Source organism: Dipodomys ordii, unplaced genomic scaffold, assembly GCF_000151885.1.
Source record: "Dipodomys ordii isolate 6190 unplaced genomic scaffold, Dord_2.0 Scaffold30, whole genome shotgun sequence".
Taxonomy (NCBI): domain Eukaryota; kingdom Metazoa; phylum Chordata; class Mammalia; order Rodentia; family Heteromyidae; genus Dipodomys; species Dipodomys ordii.
In genome coordinates, this window is record NW_012267246.1 from 7949386 (window position 1) to 7970955 (window position 21570).

Sequence of the window (21570 nt, forward strand, 5' to 3'; positions counted from 1 at the left end):
AAGACCTAATAGTGCGACACATCAGGTGACCCCAAAGAATTTATATTTGCCACCCACTTCCTATCAGAAGCTCAATGACATTGTTTTGCACAAATAGAAAAAAATAGTGTAAAATTCATATATCAACACAAGTCATTCTAAACAGCCAAAGCAAGCTTACAAAACAAGAGCTGAAGGATTTACATTTCTATTTCTTATACCACAAAGACATAATAATAAAAACAGCATAATTTAGCCAATAAAGGAGAATACAGAAGCAATAATGAAACCCTCACATAAATGGCAAAAACCTTAATGTTTTTAGTTGAAAAAACTGAGAAATTTGTTAGATTGGTCCATATTTAAATTAATTATTAAATTAATTCCATATTTACCTGTGATCATAACCTGGGTAGAGGAATGGTTGCTTTCTAAGCTTTCATGAGAAGGAGGTAAGTTGAGTCTTTCATCGTTATTAACAGTAAAGAATCTCCCAAGTCCTTGGTATTGTTCAGTTATAGGTTTACTTCTGAGGGCTATTTCTTTTAACAACTAGGAAACAAAATATTCAAAAAATTTATTTTCTCCTTTATTATAACAAAGAAGAGCATTTGTTTACTGAAACACCTTCCCACATACTAGTCCAAGTTCTGCTCTAGCATTTATGTTCTAATCATGGAGACATACTAACACAATGTTTATATACAAAATGTTCTGAGAAGTATATAAACCATAATTATCTGAAAGTTGCCATCAATCTAAGGAAGACATGAGTTTAGGAAATATTTTTTTCCTTTCTGTCTTCCTTCTTTCATTTATACCTTTCTACAAAAATTATCTGAGCATAGTCCCTTTAGTACACAGTGTCTTTTAACTACTGTCCTTAAACTAGTGTCTAAAAATATAGTAATTTCAAAAGATGAAAGTAAACTGCCAATTAGACTATATCAGATTTGATAATAGTCATAAATAAAAATATGCAATTACCAAAATAATAATCATGAAGCAAATACACGACTAAGAACCTGAGGCAACCAGAAAAGAAGTAACAGATTTTCTGTAACTAGAAACTATCGGACTAAGTTTAAATAGAGATTGTGTTCATTTGAAGCTTAGGTATAACCTCTTGTTGTGGGGTAGACTAGAAATAGGGATTTTAAACGTATGTCAATATAGAAAGAAACAAATAGATAATACAGAGGCTCTCTAGTTGAACTAAAAATACAATCAGAGAAGTTACTGGTATTAACAGTTCCCTAAATAACCCAATTAATGCCCAAGAATAGTCTGTGTCAAAGTATTAAACAATGCACAACCAACTTCTATAGCTCTATATAAATTTATAAACCATACAAATGAAAAGAATTCCAAACTAGTACTCAGTTATGCATGACATTCAAAGACAAATCCAAGTCTGCTCTTCCAGGACATTGTTCCCAGCTCTCTCAAATTTTGATCATCAAATATCAAATTCCTTCAGCCCTAAGAAACTCCCATTTGTATTATACAACTGTAAATGTGGGAATATCTTCAAAGTCTTGGCTTAGTCATCCAAAAACTTATAGCGGCTGCATTTTCATTTTTATTCGAGTGGATGTTTCAGAACTAGAACCAAAAATACTCTTAATTACACACAACTTAATGCATGACCCAATAGAATGTTCCACACACACACCCCTTTACAAAGGAACAGTTGTAGTACTCAGATTCTTTCAGGAAACACAGAAGCTTAAAAAACACCCTTGCTTCTTGGATCATGATTATTTTTCTGGAATAGGATGGGTTCCTACATGCTTTCTTCTCAGGAAATAGCTTCTACCAGAGGAAAACAAGAAAAAGAACAGTTCAAGTCTAATCAAAATGGATTTAATGAATTCTCCCAAAGCAAGAGTGCAGTCTCTAACCTTAATTGAGAACTTAATGCTTCCAATGGCCAGTCTAGAAAGTTCTTGGTTTACAGATATCCTACGGGTGGCTCTCTCCTTAACTCTGTTAAAGGTCTCCATAGCTGGCACTCACCAATTATTCATAACACAGATGGATTGTCTTTCTTCCTTACTACTCAGGAAAAATTGCTTATTACAAGGGGTAGACATTTGTGTGTGTGTGAAAATACTGCCACTATTTTTTACTTCTCAATTACAATTACACTGGAATTCATTAAAATATTACTTTATTTAGAAAAAGAGCCAGCCCTTTTGTATAACCACTCGAATTTAAGATTTTGTTTTAGACATATACACTTTATAAAACTATACTTTATAAAAGTATAAAACTATAAAAACTATACTTTAAAAGACCTTTTAGTCTTTATAAATTCAGTTTAATTGCATATTATGTTGTGTTGATACACTATTTCAAAGTATTTCAACCCATTTCCTTAGGAGTATCCATAAAAAAATTGTAATGATTGTAAATGCTTATAGAATGGTGTAACATTTACACTCTACAAATCCATCTACAGTTAAACTGAAACATGTCATCTGTCTTAATGGAAGTAGTTGTAATCCCTTCGTTTTAATCACTGTATCACTTTGCATTCTGCAAACATAGATTATGTACCTGTGAGAGTGTATAAGACATCCTGTGTTAGGATAATGGAATGTATACTTTATTCATAAATTTAAAAAATATTTATCATAATTTTATGATGCCCACTAAGTATCTGGATCTTCCAAATAGAGGGCTTTTATTGTTGTTTTTGGTACATAACATCCTGGAGTAGAGTTGCTATTATGCTCTGACGTCTTAATTTATGGAGTTGGGTATAGTCTTTTCCCAATTTCTCCATCAAAGTTAAAGTAGCCTTGGAAAACATTGGAGAGATTTTTGCTTTTTACCTGTTCCACCAAAAGTTGAACAATTAGAATATCGATTTTGTTATAGCTTCTTAAAATTTCACCTGCAAACATAACCACATAAGCTGGTTTAATTTTTTTTCATGAGGGGAAAGAAGTCAGAATTCACATCCAATTATAAATTGCAGGCTTCCATTTCCTTTCCCCATGTTTCCCCTGCGGTCATTTCTCCCCAGCTGACCTTTAAGATTCTGGGTTTTCCATGGAGGACATTACTCCCATAGAAGTCACCCAGCGTCACCACATCTCTGACAAAGTGGGGAGCAGAAAGCAAGCTCCCCAAGCTAAAGTATCATAGCAGCAGCCACAATATTCCTTCCTCGGCATTTTTGTTCACTTTTGGGTTCAGTCTCCAAAAAATCCATTTTCAATAAATATAAAGAGTTATGAAAAGGTGTAATTTACCCAATTTCCAAGTCACTTATTACTATCACAATTACTGAAGATTCTAGCATATAGAATAGATTTTAAATATAATTTTACATGTGATAATAATGAGTCACTTGAGCCCTATTTCTTTGGAGTAGAAATGATTTTTATTAAAACTGCACTCTCCCTGATAGAATGGGTTCTGTAAATCTTAACTATTCTTCCTCATCAATAGAAGTTGCTCTTCATTTGATGTTGAGTTAGCTGATGGTAAGTGCAGCTGTAGGACACAGGAACATATAAGAATGCACTGGATCAAAGTGACGTTTTCTTCAGAGAGTCTTTACGCATGTAATCATTACAGCAATAAGTATAAAAGACACTCACCGGTGGTGACTTTGGAGCTTTAGAATCTCCCAGATGAGGCCTTCCAGGCAGGTTGCTGCACTCAGAGAATTCCCCTGGATCTATGTCGTCACATGACTTCTCCTCCATGGAAGGTGTATTCACATCGATTCTGACAAAGGAGTCCTTGCTCACCAGTGCCGCACAGCCATCATTTGGCGTTTTGTTACTTTCCATGCTGATAGATTTTTCTCTTCCATCTCTTGGGTGAGTACTACTTTCCCCTGGGTTGTCCATGTCAAATGAATGAACATGTTTATCCACGGTGCTGTCAGCATCTGTCTCTGACAGGCCCGCTATGGAAAGCACATATTTACAAGAGGTAAACAAATGGATTTCGGTCACTTGATTAAGTTGTTCATAATCCCAGATTTGATTTATCAAAACTCTATTATAATTTCGTTTCTGAGGATTCAATGTTAAAATACTTCCATTACGCTTATATTCGTAAGTGGCAAGCACAATTTATTTATAGTCATATGCTAATGAACTAGACTAATGAAGTTGGTAAGAGGCTATTTTGCAGTAAAATTTAGAATACATGTCTATATGGGTCTCTATATACACAAAAATATAGTTGTCCTATACACATACACACATTTTACACACACATATGTACACAAATAAATGTTTTAAAAACTGTTCAAAATGCTGACTGATGTTTCCCTCCGGTAATCCTAGCAGGAAGTTAAGATCTGAAGATTGAGATTCAGAGCTAGCCTGCACAGACAAATCAGAGAAACTTCAACTAACCAGAAAATCTTCAACTAACCAGGAAAAAGACAAAATTGGAAATGTGGTAGAGTGACAATGTGGTAGACTAACAGCTATGAGTGGAAAAAGAGTGGAAGAAAGTAAAGCCCTGAGTGTGAGCCCCAGTACTACCAAAAAAAAAAAAAAAAACATTTGCAAGCATGTCATTAAGGATTTGTAAACCAAACAATGAGCCATCACAAGTACTACAGTAGAATAAATCTGAAACACTGCCATCAAAAGTGGTTGAGGTACTTTGTAGCCACTTGGGTAGCCACTTTGTCCATTTCTTACAAACCTAAATATACCCTATTTTTTGTACTATTTCTGAAACTTTAGCTCAGCTTTTTTTTGTCATGACTTGTGCTCTTCCACTTGGACTTCACCGCTAGTCCTGCATTTTGCTGTACAAATTTCTCTGAATTTTCTGCTAAATTTGGCCTCGAACTGTTATCCTCAGATCTGAGCCTCCTACAGAGCTATGATTATAGTTATGAGCCACAAACACCTAGCTCTAAGCCCACTATACTTTTACATTTCCCTTGGTATATTCACAAATGCAATAAAATAGTGTCTTATTAAAAGTCCACATGTGGTTTTGAATATCAATTTCATTCATAATTGAGAAAGCCTACAAACAGCCAATATGCCCTTCAGTAAGGAAATCAATCAAGACATTTACAGTTGATTAATTGAATATTGTTTATTGGTAAAATTGCAAACACTGTGTGGTACAGTGGTGATCCTGAAAATGCAGGTGTGGGGTTAGAAGGCCTACAGGAATACCATGATTTCTGCTCAATTCTGATACACACCGAAAACAACTCTAAGAATAAATCATTTGAAAATGTCTTTAAGAATTATTTGGTCATTATTTTTCCCATGGGATATTGGAATCTGATGCTCCCCTGTCAAACAACCCTCATTTCTGATCAGATCTGGAGCATAATAAAGGCTTGAATTACAAAGCAGGTACAGTTCATACTTGGCCCTAAAGATTTAAGAGCTTCTAGTCACTGAAAATGGCCAGAACAGAAAGATTCCCCTATATCTACCTATTTCCTACTTTCTCTTATCCCAATTGGAAGGTAATCATGAGGTTTACAAATTATAGTACTCCTAGAATCTCTCAGGTTGTTCACATAAGAAATATCCTTTTTCTTTGTGTTGGATCAGCCAGGTGTAATGTTTGAGTGGAAAGGAAGATTGGAGATTATCTGATTCTTATATTGAGATCAACAAAATTAGGTATAAGGGAAGCAATGACATTTGATGCTGATTCAGAGTGAAATGAATGAACACCAAAGCTGACTCCTGGCCTAAGATAACTTACACGACTCTAGAAAGCCTTCTCACAATCAGGAGAGTAAAACTAGGCATTTGCACGTAGTATACTAACCTGGAGAACCAAGGAACTCCTAGTAACAACGACACTTGAAGAAAATGTGTTGTAGGCTTTATCTTCTACAAATCTTTGCATCATTTTTAAGGGAATATTTCAAGCCCAGGGAAATATTTAGTTGAAAGTAAGGACAACAGGTTGGATTATGACTGTTGTCAGTACAAGTTCATCTATTTAATCTTTTCATTGCTAATTGAGTCTAGAATATCTTTTAGAAAGAACTCGAGATTGGCTTTTTTCTGGTGTACATTATCCCATTGACTAAGAAGAGAATTTGCTAGACCATGTTATATGTTAGATCCATTTTCTTCTAAGGGATGTATTTTCTTATCTTAAAATAAGCAGAATGGGACAAACTTTTATAGCCTCCAGAATTTGTCTGTCCTACTGGACTCCTAACATCATTGTAGATAATTGTAAACAAAAAGAGGAAACCGTACCTTGGAAATTAACTTTGCTTTGAGAAGAGCTGCTTCTCAGGCAAAAACTTGAGAAGTCTGTTTTCCCCTTGTTTGTAACATGATGTTGATAGATGTCGATTTCATAGGGAAAACCACTCTTCTGACAATCAGGAAATATAAAACTTCCAGGTTCAAAGACAAGCACAATTGCAAAGTTAAAATACATACTACAAAATAGTCTGGTTTTTAAAACAAAGATTCCTCAATATTAACATCAGTTTTGTAACTTGATATTGGTTTTAGCTTTATTGTTCACATAGTCCAAACTACAGATAAATAAATCATATGTGTTAATGGAATAAGTAACTGATCAAATTCAATTATGCTACAAAATTTCAATAGATAGCTATGCATAAAATGTTTGATTTTGCACATTCCTTCTTCCCAATGGCGAAGTCCCCATAAAGCTCACTGAAATTTGATGGTTTAACACATGAACATGTTATTTGTTCCAGAAATAACCATGAGGCAGAGCCTCGGAACTATAATCCTAGCTACATAGGATGCTAAGATTGGGAAGTCTGTGATTTCAGGCCAGCCTGGTAGAAAAGTTCCTGAAACTCCATTTTTCTAGAAGGCACCAAATAATCAATTTAATGCACCTTGATCCCAACAAAGACTGGAGGCCAAAAGTGGATGCATCATGGCTCAGGCACTTAACCAAGTCAGGGAGCAAAAAGTCAGGGCTAAAGATATGGCTCAATGGTAGAATACCAGCCTTGCACATTCAAGAACCTGATTGTAAAACCACAGTACAAACAAACAATAAAATAAAATAGTACCATGTGGTACTTAGATTTTGATTTGAGTAATTATTATTCTCCCTAAGGATACTTACCCATTTCAATAACATTTACTCTGAATCAAATATTACATTTAGTAGAAGGATATTTACACAAGTTCTACATTGAAAAAAAATCATGGATATATACATCACCAAAATTTCCTCTTGTGTCAGTACTCATGATCATGAGGAAAGAGATAAATATAATTCCATGAGTAGTTTAAACCCAGCTGTGAAACTACTACCACATCTTGATTTATTACTTTTGCCAATTCTTTTGATATTGTACATGGAAATAAAGAGCAAGAATATGTGCATATACAGACATATGCATGTACATGAATTAGAATTAGCAAAAATGCTATTCATTTCCTTGAGGATTCCACAGTGAATAAAAACCTTTTATCTACTAATGAGGAAAACTGTTTCCTGTCCACATGCTGCCTTCCCACGCACATTGATCAATGGCAGATATCTGGATCTATGTGTAGAGACGGAAATGCTTGTATGTGCAAAAGCCACTATTAGACCCAGAGCTGTCACAGAAAATGGAGAAAGGCCCAAGTTGATTTGAAGAAAAGAATATATCAGAGGTCATGAAGAATCTACTTTTTATTGAAGTCAATAATGGGTAGACAAAACACCTAACTTTATCATTCTCAATGGCCAAAAGGAGAGGCAGGGAAATATTGATTGAAACATTGATAACAAATAGAACAAGGTATTATTTTTCATACTGGCCATGATAAAATTCTACAAAACAATTACAAAGTAAAGTGTTATTCTTAATTAGTTTATTCGATATTAAAATCTACCTAAGAAGTAATCTGAAGTAAAGAAACTCTTTTAATCTCTCCATTTCATCATTTCCATACCTCTTATTTAGGATTTATAGCAAACTAAATAAAGAGCAGTTTTCACGGATAATGTTCATATGAAATATATGACATAAATTCTTAACAACCTACTAAACAATCCAGAAATGAAGCAACAATACAAACTTATCACTGTAGTCCATTTCTTTCAATTGCTGAAGATGGATGTCACATATTTTTTAATTGTAAAAATACTGTACAGAGGGGTTACAATTACATGAGCAAGGTAATGAGTACATTTCTTATCAAGCATTGTTGCCTCCTCCTTTGTTTCCCCATACCACCCATTCCCATCTCCCCTCCCCATTCTCCCCCGCCCCCCCCAGAGCCCTCCATGTGCCCCACCCTGCCAAAGTTGTAAAGTTCATTTTTTGACATAGCATCCTATATATACATCTCACTGTTACAATGGGTCTACTTGTATCCCTATTTAAACAACTTGTTTTTTCCCTTCCCCTCCAAAAATTATACTTATTGTTATACACAAAGTTTTTAGAATGAATAAGTGAAATTAACACTAAAGGCAGATGTTCGACCCCATGAATTTCTCACTGAAAGAGTTCATTGATTTTCACGTTAGGTTTTTTTGTTTGTTTGGTTGGTTGGTTGGTTTTTTTATTGTGAAAATACTGTACAGAGGGGTTACAATTACATGGGCAAGGTAATGAGTCTTATCAAGCATTGTTGCCTCCTCCTTTGTTTCCCCTTCCCATCGCTTCCCATCTCTCCCCCCCCATCCCCTGCTTCCTTCTTCCCCCCTCCCCCTCCCATCCACTCCCCCTTTCCCCGTCCCCGGCCAAAGTTATAAAGTTCGTTTTTCGACATAACCTTGTAAAACTTAACGTGAGGACAAGGGTCTCATATCTAAAATATACCTGGAATTCACATTAGGTTTTTAGTAAACACCCCAAGTGATTTAGGAAGATCTTACCTTAGCTGACTGTCTGAATCAACTAGTTCAACTTTGTAAGGCACGGCATTTCCCTGTTCTTCCGGTTCCTCTTCACAAGTCTTATTAAACATATGCAACATTATATTAATATCTTTAGTAGACTTATTATACAGTAGCCAGCTACTGATGGGTGCTATTTAAGAGCATTTTCTCCCAACAAATGACATCATGAGTAGTCTAATTATAGCCTGCAATTCTAGGAGAACTAAGCAGATCCAACTCTTTTGTTGTTGAGGGTGCTGGAATTGTCATTCACTTTGTCACAACTAGTGCACATGGAGCCTGCAGTTAACAACGTGCACTTTATTAGATAACTACTAAGCATCAAGTAAAATCATGATTTAGTGGTTCCTAGTTCTCTGACTGCTATGTCATAAATGTATTCAATGCAGTAAAAAATAAAAAATAGCATGTATGTGTGTATGCATGTATATATATATGTGGGTATTTGCTCAATATTTCAAACTAACCCAGAGGAAAAAATGAAATGATGCTAATGAGAGAAAAACAAAAGAGAATGTCATCAACTACCAACCCAAACAAGAAGGCTAGGCGCGAGTTGCTTACACCTGTAATCATAGCAACTCAGGAGGATATCTAAGTATCACAGTTCAAAGTCAGACTGGGCAGGAAAGTCCATGAGACTCTTAGCTCCAATTAACCACCATAAAGTGGAAGTTGAGCTACAGCTCAAAAGTGGTAGAGCACTAGACTTGGGCAAAAAGAGATCAAGTACAGCGCACAGACCCTGACTTCAAGCCCCATGAATGACAAAAAAAAAGAAGAGAAAGCATTGAACAGGTACTTTCTTCATTCTAATTATTTTCTGAGACAAATGGTTAATTTTGTTACTGGACTACTGGAAATTCAGAAATGTAGTGATTTTTGTCAAATCCTAAGCCTTTTTGAGCCAGAGGCTCTTAGCTCTGTCTGATGGACCCCACTTCTAGATGATTCTATTTGTATCTACTAGGGATTCCTATACAACTTACTGAGATAATAAACTTCTTAAATCCTAAATGCTATTTCTTCCTTTATATAGACATTATAAAGTACATTTTTATTTCGATGCTACTTAACATACACTATATAACAAAACTGAGGTTTATATAAAAGCCAGATAAAGTACAGCATTAAACCAACCGAACACCAAACTACATCCCATAAGTTAGCACAGTGCAATGTCTTCTCACCTCACAAAATGAAGTAGAAATATCAATTTAGCTCACAAATTTACACTCTACATTAAAAAATATGCTGCCTTATTTTTGTTAGTGTGTCTAAATTTAAACATATATAAATTTCTCTTGAATTTAGAAGAGTTATGTAAGAAATTGCAACGACAATAATATGGAGGTATAACTGTAGGTTCATGGATTTTTTTTGTTGAGGAATGTGAATAGCAGCTGTGCACTTACATCATCCAATTCTATTATCGTTAGCGATGGCTCAAATCTCTCTAATTTTATTTCTTCTATTGGCAGAAAAGGAGTAGGATACTGTATTTTGATCTCCTCATCTAGAAAACAACATTGGAGACATCACCACCAAAGAATCTGATCATTTCTTTTCTCTGATAATTTCAAAGAATCTGATTACTTCCCATCTGATACTTTACTTTTGTGTCATAATTCTGCAAGCAATGCAAGAATCATCTTTTCCAAGGCATCGAGACAAACATAGAAACATTGGCAGTTTTTCCAGTTCTGGGAAACCATGCAGATTTTTACCATTCATTTTCTTATTTTTTTTTAGTGGGGTACTGGGTTTGAATTCAGGAATCTCACACTTACTAGGTAGGTCTTCTACCACTGAACCACACCTCCAGTCCTTTCTGTACAGGTTCTTATTCAGATGGGGTCTTGCTTCTTTTCCTGGAAGGGGCCTGGACCTTGAGTTATCTACTTTAGGCTTCCTGCTATAACTGAGATGACAAGCAGGTCCTATCATCTCTAGCTGGTCTTCCTCAAATGGAGTCTAGCCTGACCTAGAACTTTGATCTCCTAACCCCAGCTTCCCCCATCGCTAGAACGGCAAGTGGGTACCATTGTATCCAGCTATCAGTTAAGGGTGGTGTCACAAAGTCTTCTGCCTGGGGTTGGCCTTGAACTCTCTTCTTCCCAATCTCAGCCCTCACCTCCGCCCCCACCACCACACACATAGTGAGGATTATAGTTGTGAGCTACTAGTGCCCAAACTAGTATTCATTTTTTAAATGAAACTCTTTGAGGCAAAGTCAGTCTAGAGGATGAGAAGAGAGCATCCCTGATTCTCATCTGGGAGATAAAAGGAGGCTATTTAAAGCTTGCTGGAAGTCACTTTAAATGATAGATTTTTGAAAGCCTTGCTGACCATCACTATTGTCTTCTTTGTCCTCTTTTTCATTCCAGGAGCACTCTGCTTCGCTAGTTGTTTCTCTCACACAGGTGACAGGATCGGACTGCGTGCTCTGCAGCTCCTGTGGTGTTCTACCACACAGGAAAGACAGGGGTTTTAAAAAATCAGAATGGGTAATCTGAAAATTGGCTATTTATTTACCCAAGTGAACACAAAACTACCGATGAAACTCTAACTACACCTTTAATTCACAGCAGAAAGTAGTGGTTGTACATAATAGAATTTCAATGGGTTAAATGTTTTGGAATGCAACTGGACATCACACAGGCTTCTTTTTTAATCAATCCTATATCCTACTGTTTAAGATGAAAAACAAAGTTATGATGTAAGTCTAGAATTCTCCACAAAGCCACATGAGGCCTCTGCAATGTGCTGCACTATTTAAAAAGCTCATTTGCAAGTGTGTTTTATCTCACCAGCTTGACCGTTCAGTTGATGGAGTTCTAAGTGAATCTGTGGGCATTTGTCTAAACTTCCAGCTTACCAGTAGGGGGGATGAAATAGGTCCCCGTGGTTTGAAAGAGAGGTGCTGATGCCAGAGCATTTTTTATCTAATTAACATTGAGGGTTGAAGATGGCAAGACAAATGGAAAGCAAGGAGAAAGGACTGGGAATTCTCAAGAGGTCAAGTGTGTAGATTTCATTCCCAGATCACTGGGCAGAGAAGGGAGGTCATTTTTAACTAAGATGAATAGCTACACAGTCCATTTCTAGACCAAGTGAGTCTATGCATTTCCCCACATAAAATTCTGGGCTGTCTGAACGGCTTTGGTAAACATCCATTTAAAGTTCACGAAACAACTTTAAATTTTCCAGGGTGTGTTCTAACTATGATCAGTCCAGTAAATTTTAGTAGTATGTTCAATAAGCATGGCTGTTATTCTGGCTTGCAACATGATGAAGTTGAAGCAATAATGATGAACCCCCTGGTTTCACGGAGTGATGCAGGGATTTGTGAGAAACAGGAATGTGAATTTGAACAGCCTGCACATTCTTATTGCCAATGGAACATCGCGCAAATTGTGAAGACCCTAAATGTTTGCTAGTATTCTAGTAGCACGTGGTTTTACACACTTGTGAACATAAAGAATGTAGGTTATCAGAGAACTGCAAACTATGTATTTCTCAGATTATTTTCTAACCAAACTGAATGGAGGGAAACCTCTATGTCCAATAATGAAGTCATAGTCACAAATATCGAAGTGTAGAACTGCTTCCTAGTTCAAGCTGAACCTACTGTACTAACACTTCATCATATATTTATATAAATATGCTGATAACCAGATATTTCTTCAAGAAGTGACCATATCTCTGATTCTCTGAGCAAACACCCTCATCCAAAGACTAACAGACTCTAGACAATGGAGCTCTGAGATACAGGCTATTGTTCATTCTCTACTCAGTATTTTTCCTAATGAGCAAACTTGGAGCAATAAAATTTAACTGATTTGCCTGGGAATAAACAACTATCCCAACAGCAAGCTAAGTTGAAAATCTGGGCTAGTCAGACACTGAAACAAATGCTTTTTGATAAAGATGGTGCCACAGAGAGAATGAATGAAACATCTTTTAGGATAGTATTTACCTCACTGTCTTTTGCTCTATACACTTTAGCAAATATTGATTGAGCACTGATCAATTCAGTTGGGTAAACATATAACAAGTGACTGTAAATCTGATCAGGAAATAGCTGGCGAGAAAAGATTTTTATTTCTCAAACCTATATGTCAGAATATTAGAAGATGAAGTGAACGACCTCCTCTGGAAATGGCTAAGTCTAAAGGATGGTAAAGCAGGGGCTGGCCAACTCAGGAGAGACTCTCCACCATTTTCCTCCTCAGAATGTGATCCAGGGACCAGCATCATCACACCAGCGTCATTCGAGATTATTAGAAATTCGGAGATGCTGATTCTCCCTATTTAGATCTACGAAAGAACCTTGTATTTTCTGATGATCTTCCAATGAGAAAAAGAAAAAACAATGAAATGTGAAGAACTCTGCTGAAGAGAAACTGAATTTAGGATTTTTACCGTGTCCCTCCAAAATCCTATGTATCAATATGATGGTAAAATTATGACAATCATGTGCTAGTAAAATCTGTGTACTAGTTCATAGTTTTGGTTGAGTATTTTAATAGTTTTGAATTGTGAAGCAGTTTTAATTAGTAAACTAGAGGGTCAACCTGGATGGATGGGAAATTTTCTGGAGATGGAAAAGCACACCTCCATGTGTGAGATGATTAGATAATGTCGTCTCTGATTTAAATGAATGGATTCATCCCTTGATGGATTCATAGCCTGATGGCATCTTTGAGGAGGTAAACAGGAAGTAGTGGGGTCTGGTTGAAGGAAGTAGAATACAGGGGCGTGTCCTATGGGGTTATATTTTCCCCCAGCCCTTTCTTGTATTTGCCTTTCCACTCTTCTGTCCACCATGACAGGGTGAGAGCTCCATCACAAGCCACATGCTACCACTCCTATAATGCTCTCCCCAAGGAAATGAGGCCAAAGGATGTGCTATAAAATATTCTTTCCTCCTTTAAGTTGTGTCTTCCAGGTGTTTTATTACAGTGGGAAAAAAACATAACTAATGTAGGATCTAAGGGTATAGTCTTGGAATAAAGTGTTTTGAGGGTATTGTAAAGATTATAAAATTAAAAGTCTAGTTAACTTGAAAGTATTCTGGGGACACTCTAGCCTCCAATGTGTGTGCAGATGTTAATGATCTAACAGCAAGGCTATCTGCAGTAACCATTTATTACCATATTTTCCCTTATCATTCTTAAAGTCTATCCTGTATTTGTTCCTTTTGTTCACATACCCAGTTTTATGCTTCAAGTCAAATTCTAAATCAGGGTTGCACCCTCTGTAAGTATAATTAAAATTATTGCACAAACAGAAGAAGTTTCAATTTAATAATGCTTTAAAATAGTTATGCAAATATGAAGCATACATATAAAATGGCTATAAAAAGGCAGGCACAAGCTAGCTTTTACATTTCCTAATAAATAATAATTTCAAAAATTCAGAAAATACCTCCTGTGTTTTCTAAGCCATAATTTTTCCATATATGATAGACTGTCTTCAGCAAATTCGATATTAATTGGTTCACTCCAAATTTTCAGATTAGTTTGCACTTCGCATTCTTCCGATGAGGCTACAAACACAAGCCTAGTGTGAATAATTCATCAAGCCAAGCCTATAAATTCTCGTATCTTCTCTTAAGAGAAGCAAAGGTGCTTTAGCATTTTGTATATGCAACAACAGATTAAGATTTAAATAATGCTAAGGTGTTAAGTCTTAATGAATTAGTAAGTGACACATGTAGGCAATTATCTTCAATACTCCCTTGCAATCAAAGAATCTTATTGTAAAGGTATACTGACACAAATTTTGTTTCATTTTCTAATCTATCTATTTCTGGTTATCTTCAGTGATAGAAAAAGTAAAGGATAGATTTCCTGGATCAGGGTTTAGCAAAGTAGACTAAACTCTGGCCCACTGTTTTTATTTGGATACATTTCTGCACTTGTTGGATACTTGTTCTGCACTTTATTGGAAGACAGTTGTATTGGAAGGCATAAGTGCCAGCTTTGGTGCTGCAATTGCAAGGATGGATAACTGAGTGGTTGCAAATTGGCTGCCCACAGCAACCATGTACCATGTTGTGTATATAGTAGGGTCAATAGCTGCTGTTAGTTACAAAGAATGTGTTATGGTTGTTGGTGTTTAACCAACATCCACAAAGCAACAGTGATTAGTTTCCTTTTAGTCTAGTCAAGTTTATTATAGTTATAGTCACACTCTTAGATCATTGGCTATTGTACCAAACCAAGAAGTTAAATATGATTTTTTTTTTTGGTGCTGGTCCTGGGGCTTGAACTTAGGACCTGGGTGCTACCCCTGAGAACTTTTTGCTCAAGGCTAGCTCTCTACCACTGAGGCATGGAGCCACTTCTGATATTTTGGTGCTTAATTGGAGAAAAGTGTCTCACAGACTTTACTGCCCAGGATGGCTTTGAACCATAATCCTCAATTCTGAGGATTAGCTTCCTGAGTAGCTAGGATTACATACATGAGCCACCAGTGCCCAGCTTTAAATATGACTATTTTTAAAAGCAACATTTGACAATGCCATGGATTTTTTTAATGCTCAGAAAAATCATATTACTTCAGCCATGTTATTGTAGCATAGCAATAGGAAGGTCGGCTCCTTCTAGGGATCTAGTTATGTATCGCTGTTAATGACTTTTGTGCCAACACTCAAATTTCCAAACTCCTAATTTTGTCTCCCCAAATATATATTCAAGTACAGTAAAGCAACGCTATGATGCATCCAATAAGAGAAAGAATCAATGCCAGGCTTCATTCATCGCCTCATTGGGGGATAAAGTAAATCAATGTTAGATGATTAATAATAGTAGTAGTAATAGTTATAGTAATAACAGCCCCTGAGGATTTGCATTCTCCATTGGGTACTTATTGTGGCAAATAGCCAAAAGTACTGCTAGTGAAGGCTTCTCATAAAAACACATTGTACACACACAGATGGACGATTTCATGTACAGGTGCCTTCAGATTTTACGTCTGGCAACATCATAAAATTGGAAGGGGAACAACAGAATGGTGAGACAAAGAACCAATGCAACAGTGATATATGCCAGACAATATGTTGGAAATGATCTCTCCAGCTTGGGGGTGGGATGATTGGGGGAGGGAAAGTAGGAGAAAAATGAGGGAAGGGGTAACAAGTTTGACAAGAAAGGTACTGATTACCTTACTTATGTAACTGTAACCCCTCTGCACACACCTTGACAATTAAAAATATAAATATAGGTAGATAATTAGAACACATAAATGAATGAATGTTATAATTTTTAAAAACTGAATCCTCAGTATGGCACATCCAAGTCAGACTTGATGGTTATATAATAGTCATCCCACCATATGGATCAAACAGGATGCTGCACGACTTTGTCCACTCCTTAGCATCTAAGACCCTGGTGGATAAAACCTCCTGCTCATTACCCTTCCCTGCACCACATTTTGATTGTTTTTCCTTTGCAACTTTATTGATTATGTACTCACATCTGCCTCTACCATTCTAGATTCCCATTATGTTTTTGGAAAACAGACAGCTCAATCATTTCCCTCCACAACCATCTTCAGCTACAGGACAAAGCCATAACAAATTGGATTAAAGGTGACAGCGCGCAAGGACTGGTAGAAAATGTTCTTCTGAGCCCTTACAGTATGTGAGGATGGCTGACTAGGTTATACACCATCAACTACAGCATCCATATCTCCCCAAGCCAAACCCCAGAGCCTGATAATAGGTGTATCATAGCCCGAATGCATGTCAGGCTGAAAGTAGGACTCTAACTCAAAAATAATCAGTGAAATACAGGGCTGGAGATTTGGCTCAATGGTAGGGTAACTCCCTAAACAAGTAAAAGAACCCGAGTTCAAACTTTAGCACTACCAGAGAGAGGGGAGAAGGGAGGGAGAGAGAGACAGAAGAAAAGGAAAGTCAAAGATATTTTCAAACATCAATCAATTATCCTGCTGAATTTCACAGTAAACCTTGAGATCATATTTTTCAATATACACCTAAAAATCTCTGATTTTTCTGTCTCACAGGTTCTCCTCTTTCGCATATCACAATTAGAACTCTAAAATGGAATTGTTACCCTAACAACTGTTTCTTGCTAAAAGAAAAAACGGTGAAAGACCAACTAAAATATTACATTAATTGGACTGCCTGAATTTACATAGGAAACAAAGATAAAATATCCCTAGGACCCAATTCAGGGTCTGTAAATACTAAGCCAACCACCTGCCATCATAGATTGCATACCAAATGCCGTGTGAAGGACTGACAGCAAGCCGTGAAGTTTTCAAACATTGCAATTCTCTTCAGAGAGAATGGGGATCACTAAAGCCACCCTGACTGTATGCCTGCTGAGCGTTTCCGTAGCAGCCATACCTGGTTTTCCTGCCTGTGAGTTCTGCTTCTCCTTGTTGTCAGAATTTCCAGCTCTCCAATGGTTTAACGCTTCTTGGAAATATTGGGCAGAAGCCACTTCATCAAAAACTCCTTCACACAAGAGCTGGTCTCCCGGACTTGTGCATTCCCCCCGATCCGTCTTGTTTCTTTTTACCTAAATCAGTACAAAATACATCAAACTGTGCTTTAGCATCTTTTCTGGAGTCTTAACACATAGGTAAGGCTAATGACTCGTCATTATCAATCAGCTGTATTTTAAATTAGGATGGTATTGTTTAAGTAACTTATTTAAATGCATTGATGCTTTCTTGCACTGGCAATTATAAGATAAATTAATATTATAGGTTTGATTGGTTCTTAGGTTATTCACTGTGTCCACAAAAACATGCATACATTCTGTCGGCAATGCTCAGGCCTCCAATGCCCTATAGTCTTGACACTGCAGAAGAATCACTGTTTCTTTTTTACTTTTTACTTTCAGTTGTGGTTGTTGAGAGAAGACGTTGCTATGTATCCCAGAGACTGGCCTCTCGCTCCTGATCCTCCTCACTTAGCCTCCTGAGCACTGAGGTTACGGGCCAGCACCACACCTGTGAAAATTCTTCTCATTGTCACTTTGCTCAAGAAGTTCAAAAGCTCTGCAATTTCAAGTTCCCAACAGATCCCATAAGTCACTAATAGGAAAAAAGGAACTGAAGCAAAAAACAGTCTGGAGGTGTGATCCAAGTGGTAGAGGATTTCCCTAGTAAGCATGAGACCCTGAGCTCAAACCTCCTCTTGATTGCCACCTAAGGAAGAATTTAGGAACAGAAGGAGAAAAGGGGAGGGAGGAAGGGAGGGAGAAAAGGAAAGAGGGTGAGAGGGAGGAGAGAGAACATTGATCCACGAAAACACTTTCTTGCTTGAAAAATGCAAACACAATTCCTCTGTTGGGAAGAGCTTCGGCTAACATAGGCTTCATTCTCTTTCATCTCAGTGAACATGAGTGTAAAACCTGAGAGACCTCAGTACAGCTCAGACTTGGTTGGATGGAACAAGCTCCGCACCAACCAAGTCTCTCAGCTTCAGAACTGCATGCGGCGAAGAGAGAGTGACCTCTGAAAGGGCAAGGACTACAGGAGATTCTTACTGAGGAACCCACACAGCCAAACTGAGCATGTGGTGCTCGCCTGTAATCCTAGCTACTCAGGAGGCTGAGAGCTCTTCAATAAACTACTCAGAAACAGCCAGAAATGGTGCTGTGGCTCAAGTGGTAGGGTGCTAGCCTTGAACAGAGAGGGCTCAGGGACAGTGCCCAGGACCTGAATTCAAGCCCCAGAACCAAAGAAAAAAAAAGAACCTGCAAAAGTCTGTTATAAAAATATGGAGATGAGCTGTTTTTTAAAAACATATTCAGCACATCATGGGATAAATAGCTAACCTGAATAACTACCAGAATTTTCTCTTTTTTTAACTAACTACCAGAATTTTCTATCAAGCTGCTTCTTAAATAGCCAGATCCTAGTAGTTCATGCCTATGATCCTAGCTAATCGGGAGGCTGCGATATGAGGATCACAGTTCAAAACCATCCTGGGCAGAAAAGTCTGTGAGACTCTTATCTTCAATTAACCACAAAAAAGCCAGATATGGAGCTGTGGCTCAAGTGATAAAGTATTAACCTATAGCAAAAGAAGCTCAGGATGAGTGCCCAAACCCTGAATTAAAATCCCAGAACTGGTACAAAAATATATTTCTTTTTAATTTTGAAATTGCTTGTCACTTAAAACACTGGGAAAGCTTTGTATTTTTAGTCTCTCTGAAGACTGGACTTATATAAAAATTGTTATATTGCCTCGTGGACTTTCTTTTACTGTTTCCCTAGCATCCTTATTAAATTCTTGACATGGAACAAATGCCCAGAAATCCATCAGGTCAAAAGATCATTCATGAAAAAAGATCAGTTTTCAATGGAATCACACTAATCTCTTGCTTAAACATCATTTTACAGTCAACATATATTTGACTAATAAAACATGAATCCACTTTAAATAATAATACGATACACAAATCTCCAAACTGCCATAACTCCAGTTAGATCTGTAGATTCCAGCCTGGGACCATCCAGCCCAGCTTACCTCAGAGCTGCTGGTCCACACAGGTGGGGATGTGGGCCTACTCTGGCTTTTATTGGCCTCTTTTATTGAGATATTCTCTCCTTTAGCTTCATCCGGATTCACTTCTTTTATGAATCGATGCGCAACATCCAACACACTGGACAATATCTGAGATTTTGACTATTGAATAAAAAGAAATGAACTATGACTCAGAAGCCTCTTTATAAACAACAAACCAAGCTATCAGAATTCATTGTGTGTCACAGAAAAGTCAGTACATTTTAATGAATATCTAAATCAAGTGGAGGCCAGGCACTGGTGGTTCACACCTATAATCCTAGCTGCTCAGAGGACTGAGATCTGAGGATTTTCAGTTCAAAGCCAGCCTGGGCAGAAAAGTCTGTGAGACTTTTATTTCCAATTAACCACCAAAATGCCACAAGATAAGCATGAGAGGGGAAAAAAAGTTCAGGGACAGTACCCAGGCCCTGAGTTCAAGCCTCAGAAACCAGGGGGAAAAGAAAAGTTGACATTTTGATCAACCTTTATAATAGTGACAGCCACCATCAGAGGACACTAGTTTGGTGTCCCAACTATTCTAAGCATCTTGGAAATGTTTCATTCTTGAAGTCAACTCTAAAACAGAATTCTCTTTAACCTCTCTGTTTTAGGTATAGAGACTGAAGTGCAGAGACTTTAAAAACCTTGTCTTTGGTTGGTCAGAGAGTGGGTAGCCAAGCAGGGCCATGGATCCAAGCACTATCAGCCATTCCAGGAAGCCAAGCCCAAATAGGTAAGTGTATTGTTTTGTTCAGTTATCTTGATTGGAGAATTAAGGGGAGAAAGCTCATCCAGACAGTTCTAGAAAGTAGGTGCTATTCAAATGCAGTTGCCTAGTCAGCCCTAAGTTCTCCCGGGCCTCCCTCCACAAACTACCATCTTCTGCCACTCTCTGCTGCTCTTTCTGGAATCATTTAGTCCCTCCCACAGCTCTGCCCCCTCTACCAGCCTGGACCACATGAGCAAGAGAATGTCCTGAGTTGAGAAGTCTCTCAAGAGTCTCCTATCAGAGACTGGACTAGTCAGGAGCACATCTGGGCTTGCGCTCAATCCCAGGAGAAGAGACCCAGAATTGTTAGAAGCTGCATAAGAAGCTGGAATTGGGAAGACAAGAAACAGGCCTCGCTTCCTAGCCAATGTCATCAAGACAGAACTTGAAAAAATCAGCAAGGATGGGGGGGGGGAATCTATATGCTTTCCCATGGAAACATTCCTATTTCTAATTTTTTCATCCAGTTACCAATTTAAATAGTAAAGATGACACCGAAGCGTAGTCATTCAGTGAACATCAAATTAACTCATGTTATTTCACAGTGAATTAATGAAGTAGCTACAGAAATATGACAGATGTGGCCCACATGTATGTTTTCTTATCTTTGCTATCTATATTATGTAGCATGTGACAAATGCTCTCCAAAGTCATCAAAATGCCCATTTAGATCGATGTTGCCCTTGTTTCTGAAAGAAATGCTATCCAAAGATAATAATCAACCTCCAATGATAATAATGAGGCTTCTAGAGACACTTGACTTTTAACCAGTATTTTAAAACATAATCTAAGGGAAGCTTGATTTTGCCTGGAATAAACGTCTATGAATTTCAGGATGAAGTGCAGTTCTTATGCTGGTAATCATAGCTACTTATAAATCAGAGAACAAAGAGGATCACTGTTCTTGGCTAGTTCAAGCAAACAGAGAGACCTCCCTCTCAACAAATCAATAAATAAAAGGGCAGAAACATGGCTCAAGTGGTAGAGCACTTGCCTAGTAAGCAAACCCCAGTACCACCAAAAACATGGTCTGTGGATTTCCAACCAGTTATCATGTCAAGTTTCATTTCAATGTCTATAAAATAAAGGCAATAGTATTAATATCATATAGTATTATCAAGATGGAATAATTATTTAACTATTTACTAATGTGAATAATACAAAACAAAAATTATTCTTGTCCTGAAAATGTGGTGTGTATACACAATCAGAAAGAATGACATTGCCTCATTTGTTAGGAAACAGAAAGACTTGGAAAAAATTATATTAAGTGAAGTAAGCCAGGTCCAAAGAAACATAGGTCCCATGATTTCCCTTATTTGCAATAACTAGTATATGTCTGAGACAAGCAGAAAAGGTCAGATAAGTTGATGTTAGGTGAAATGAACCCCAAGTTAAGGACTCA

At 37.3% G+C, this 21570-nt stretch overlaps 1 protein-coding gene across 1 annotated transcript in view; it reads right to left on the reverse strand.

Annotated features, from left to right (window-relative positions):
• Positions 1-21570, reverse strand: part of Zbbx (zinc finger, B-box domain containing) — a 74225-nt gene that overhangs the window by 17184 nt on the left and 35471 nt on the right. The window contains exons 7-15 of the mRNA XM_013016146.1: positions 19358-19516; positions 17222-17396; positions 14272-14392; positions 11191-11306; positions 10257-10357; positions 8818-8897; positions 6207-6349; positions 3594-3907; positions 375-531 (exon numbers count right to left, since the gene is read on the reverse strand). Of these exons, the coding sequence (XP_012871600.1) occupies positions 375-531; positions 3594-3907; positions 6207-6349; positions 8818-8897; positions 10257-10357; positions 11191-11306; positions 14272-14392; positions 17222-17396; positions 19358-19516 (1366 nt within the window). The remainder of the gene's footprint in view (positions 1-374; positions 532-3593; positions 3908-6206; positions 6350-8817; positions 8898-10256; positions 10358-11190; positions 11307-14271; positions 14393-17221; positions 17397-19357; positions 19517-21570) is intronic.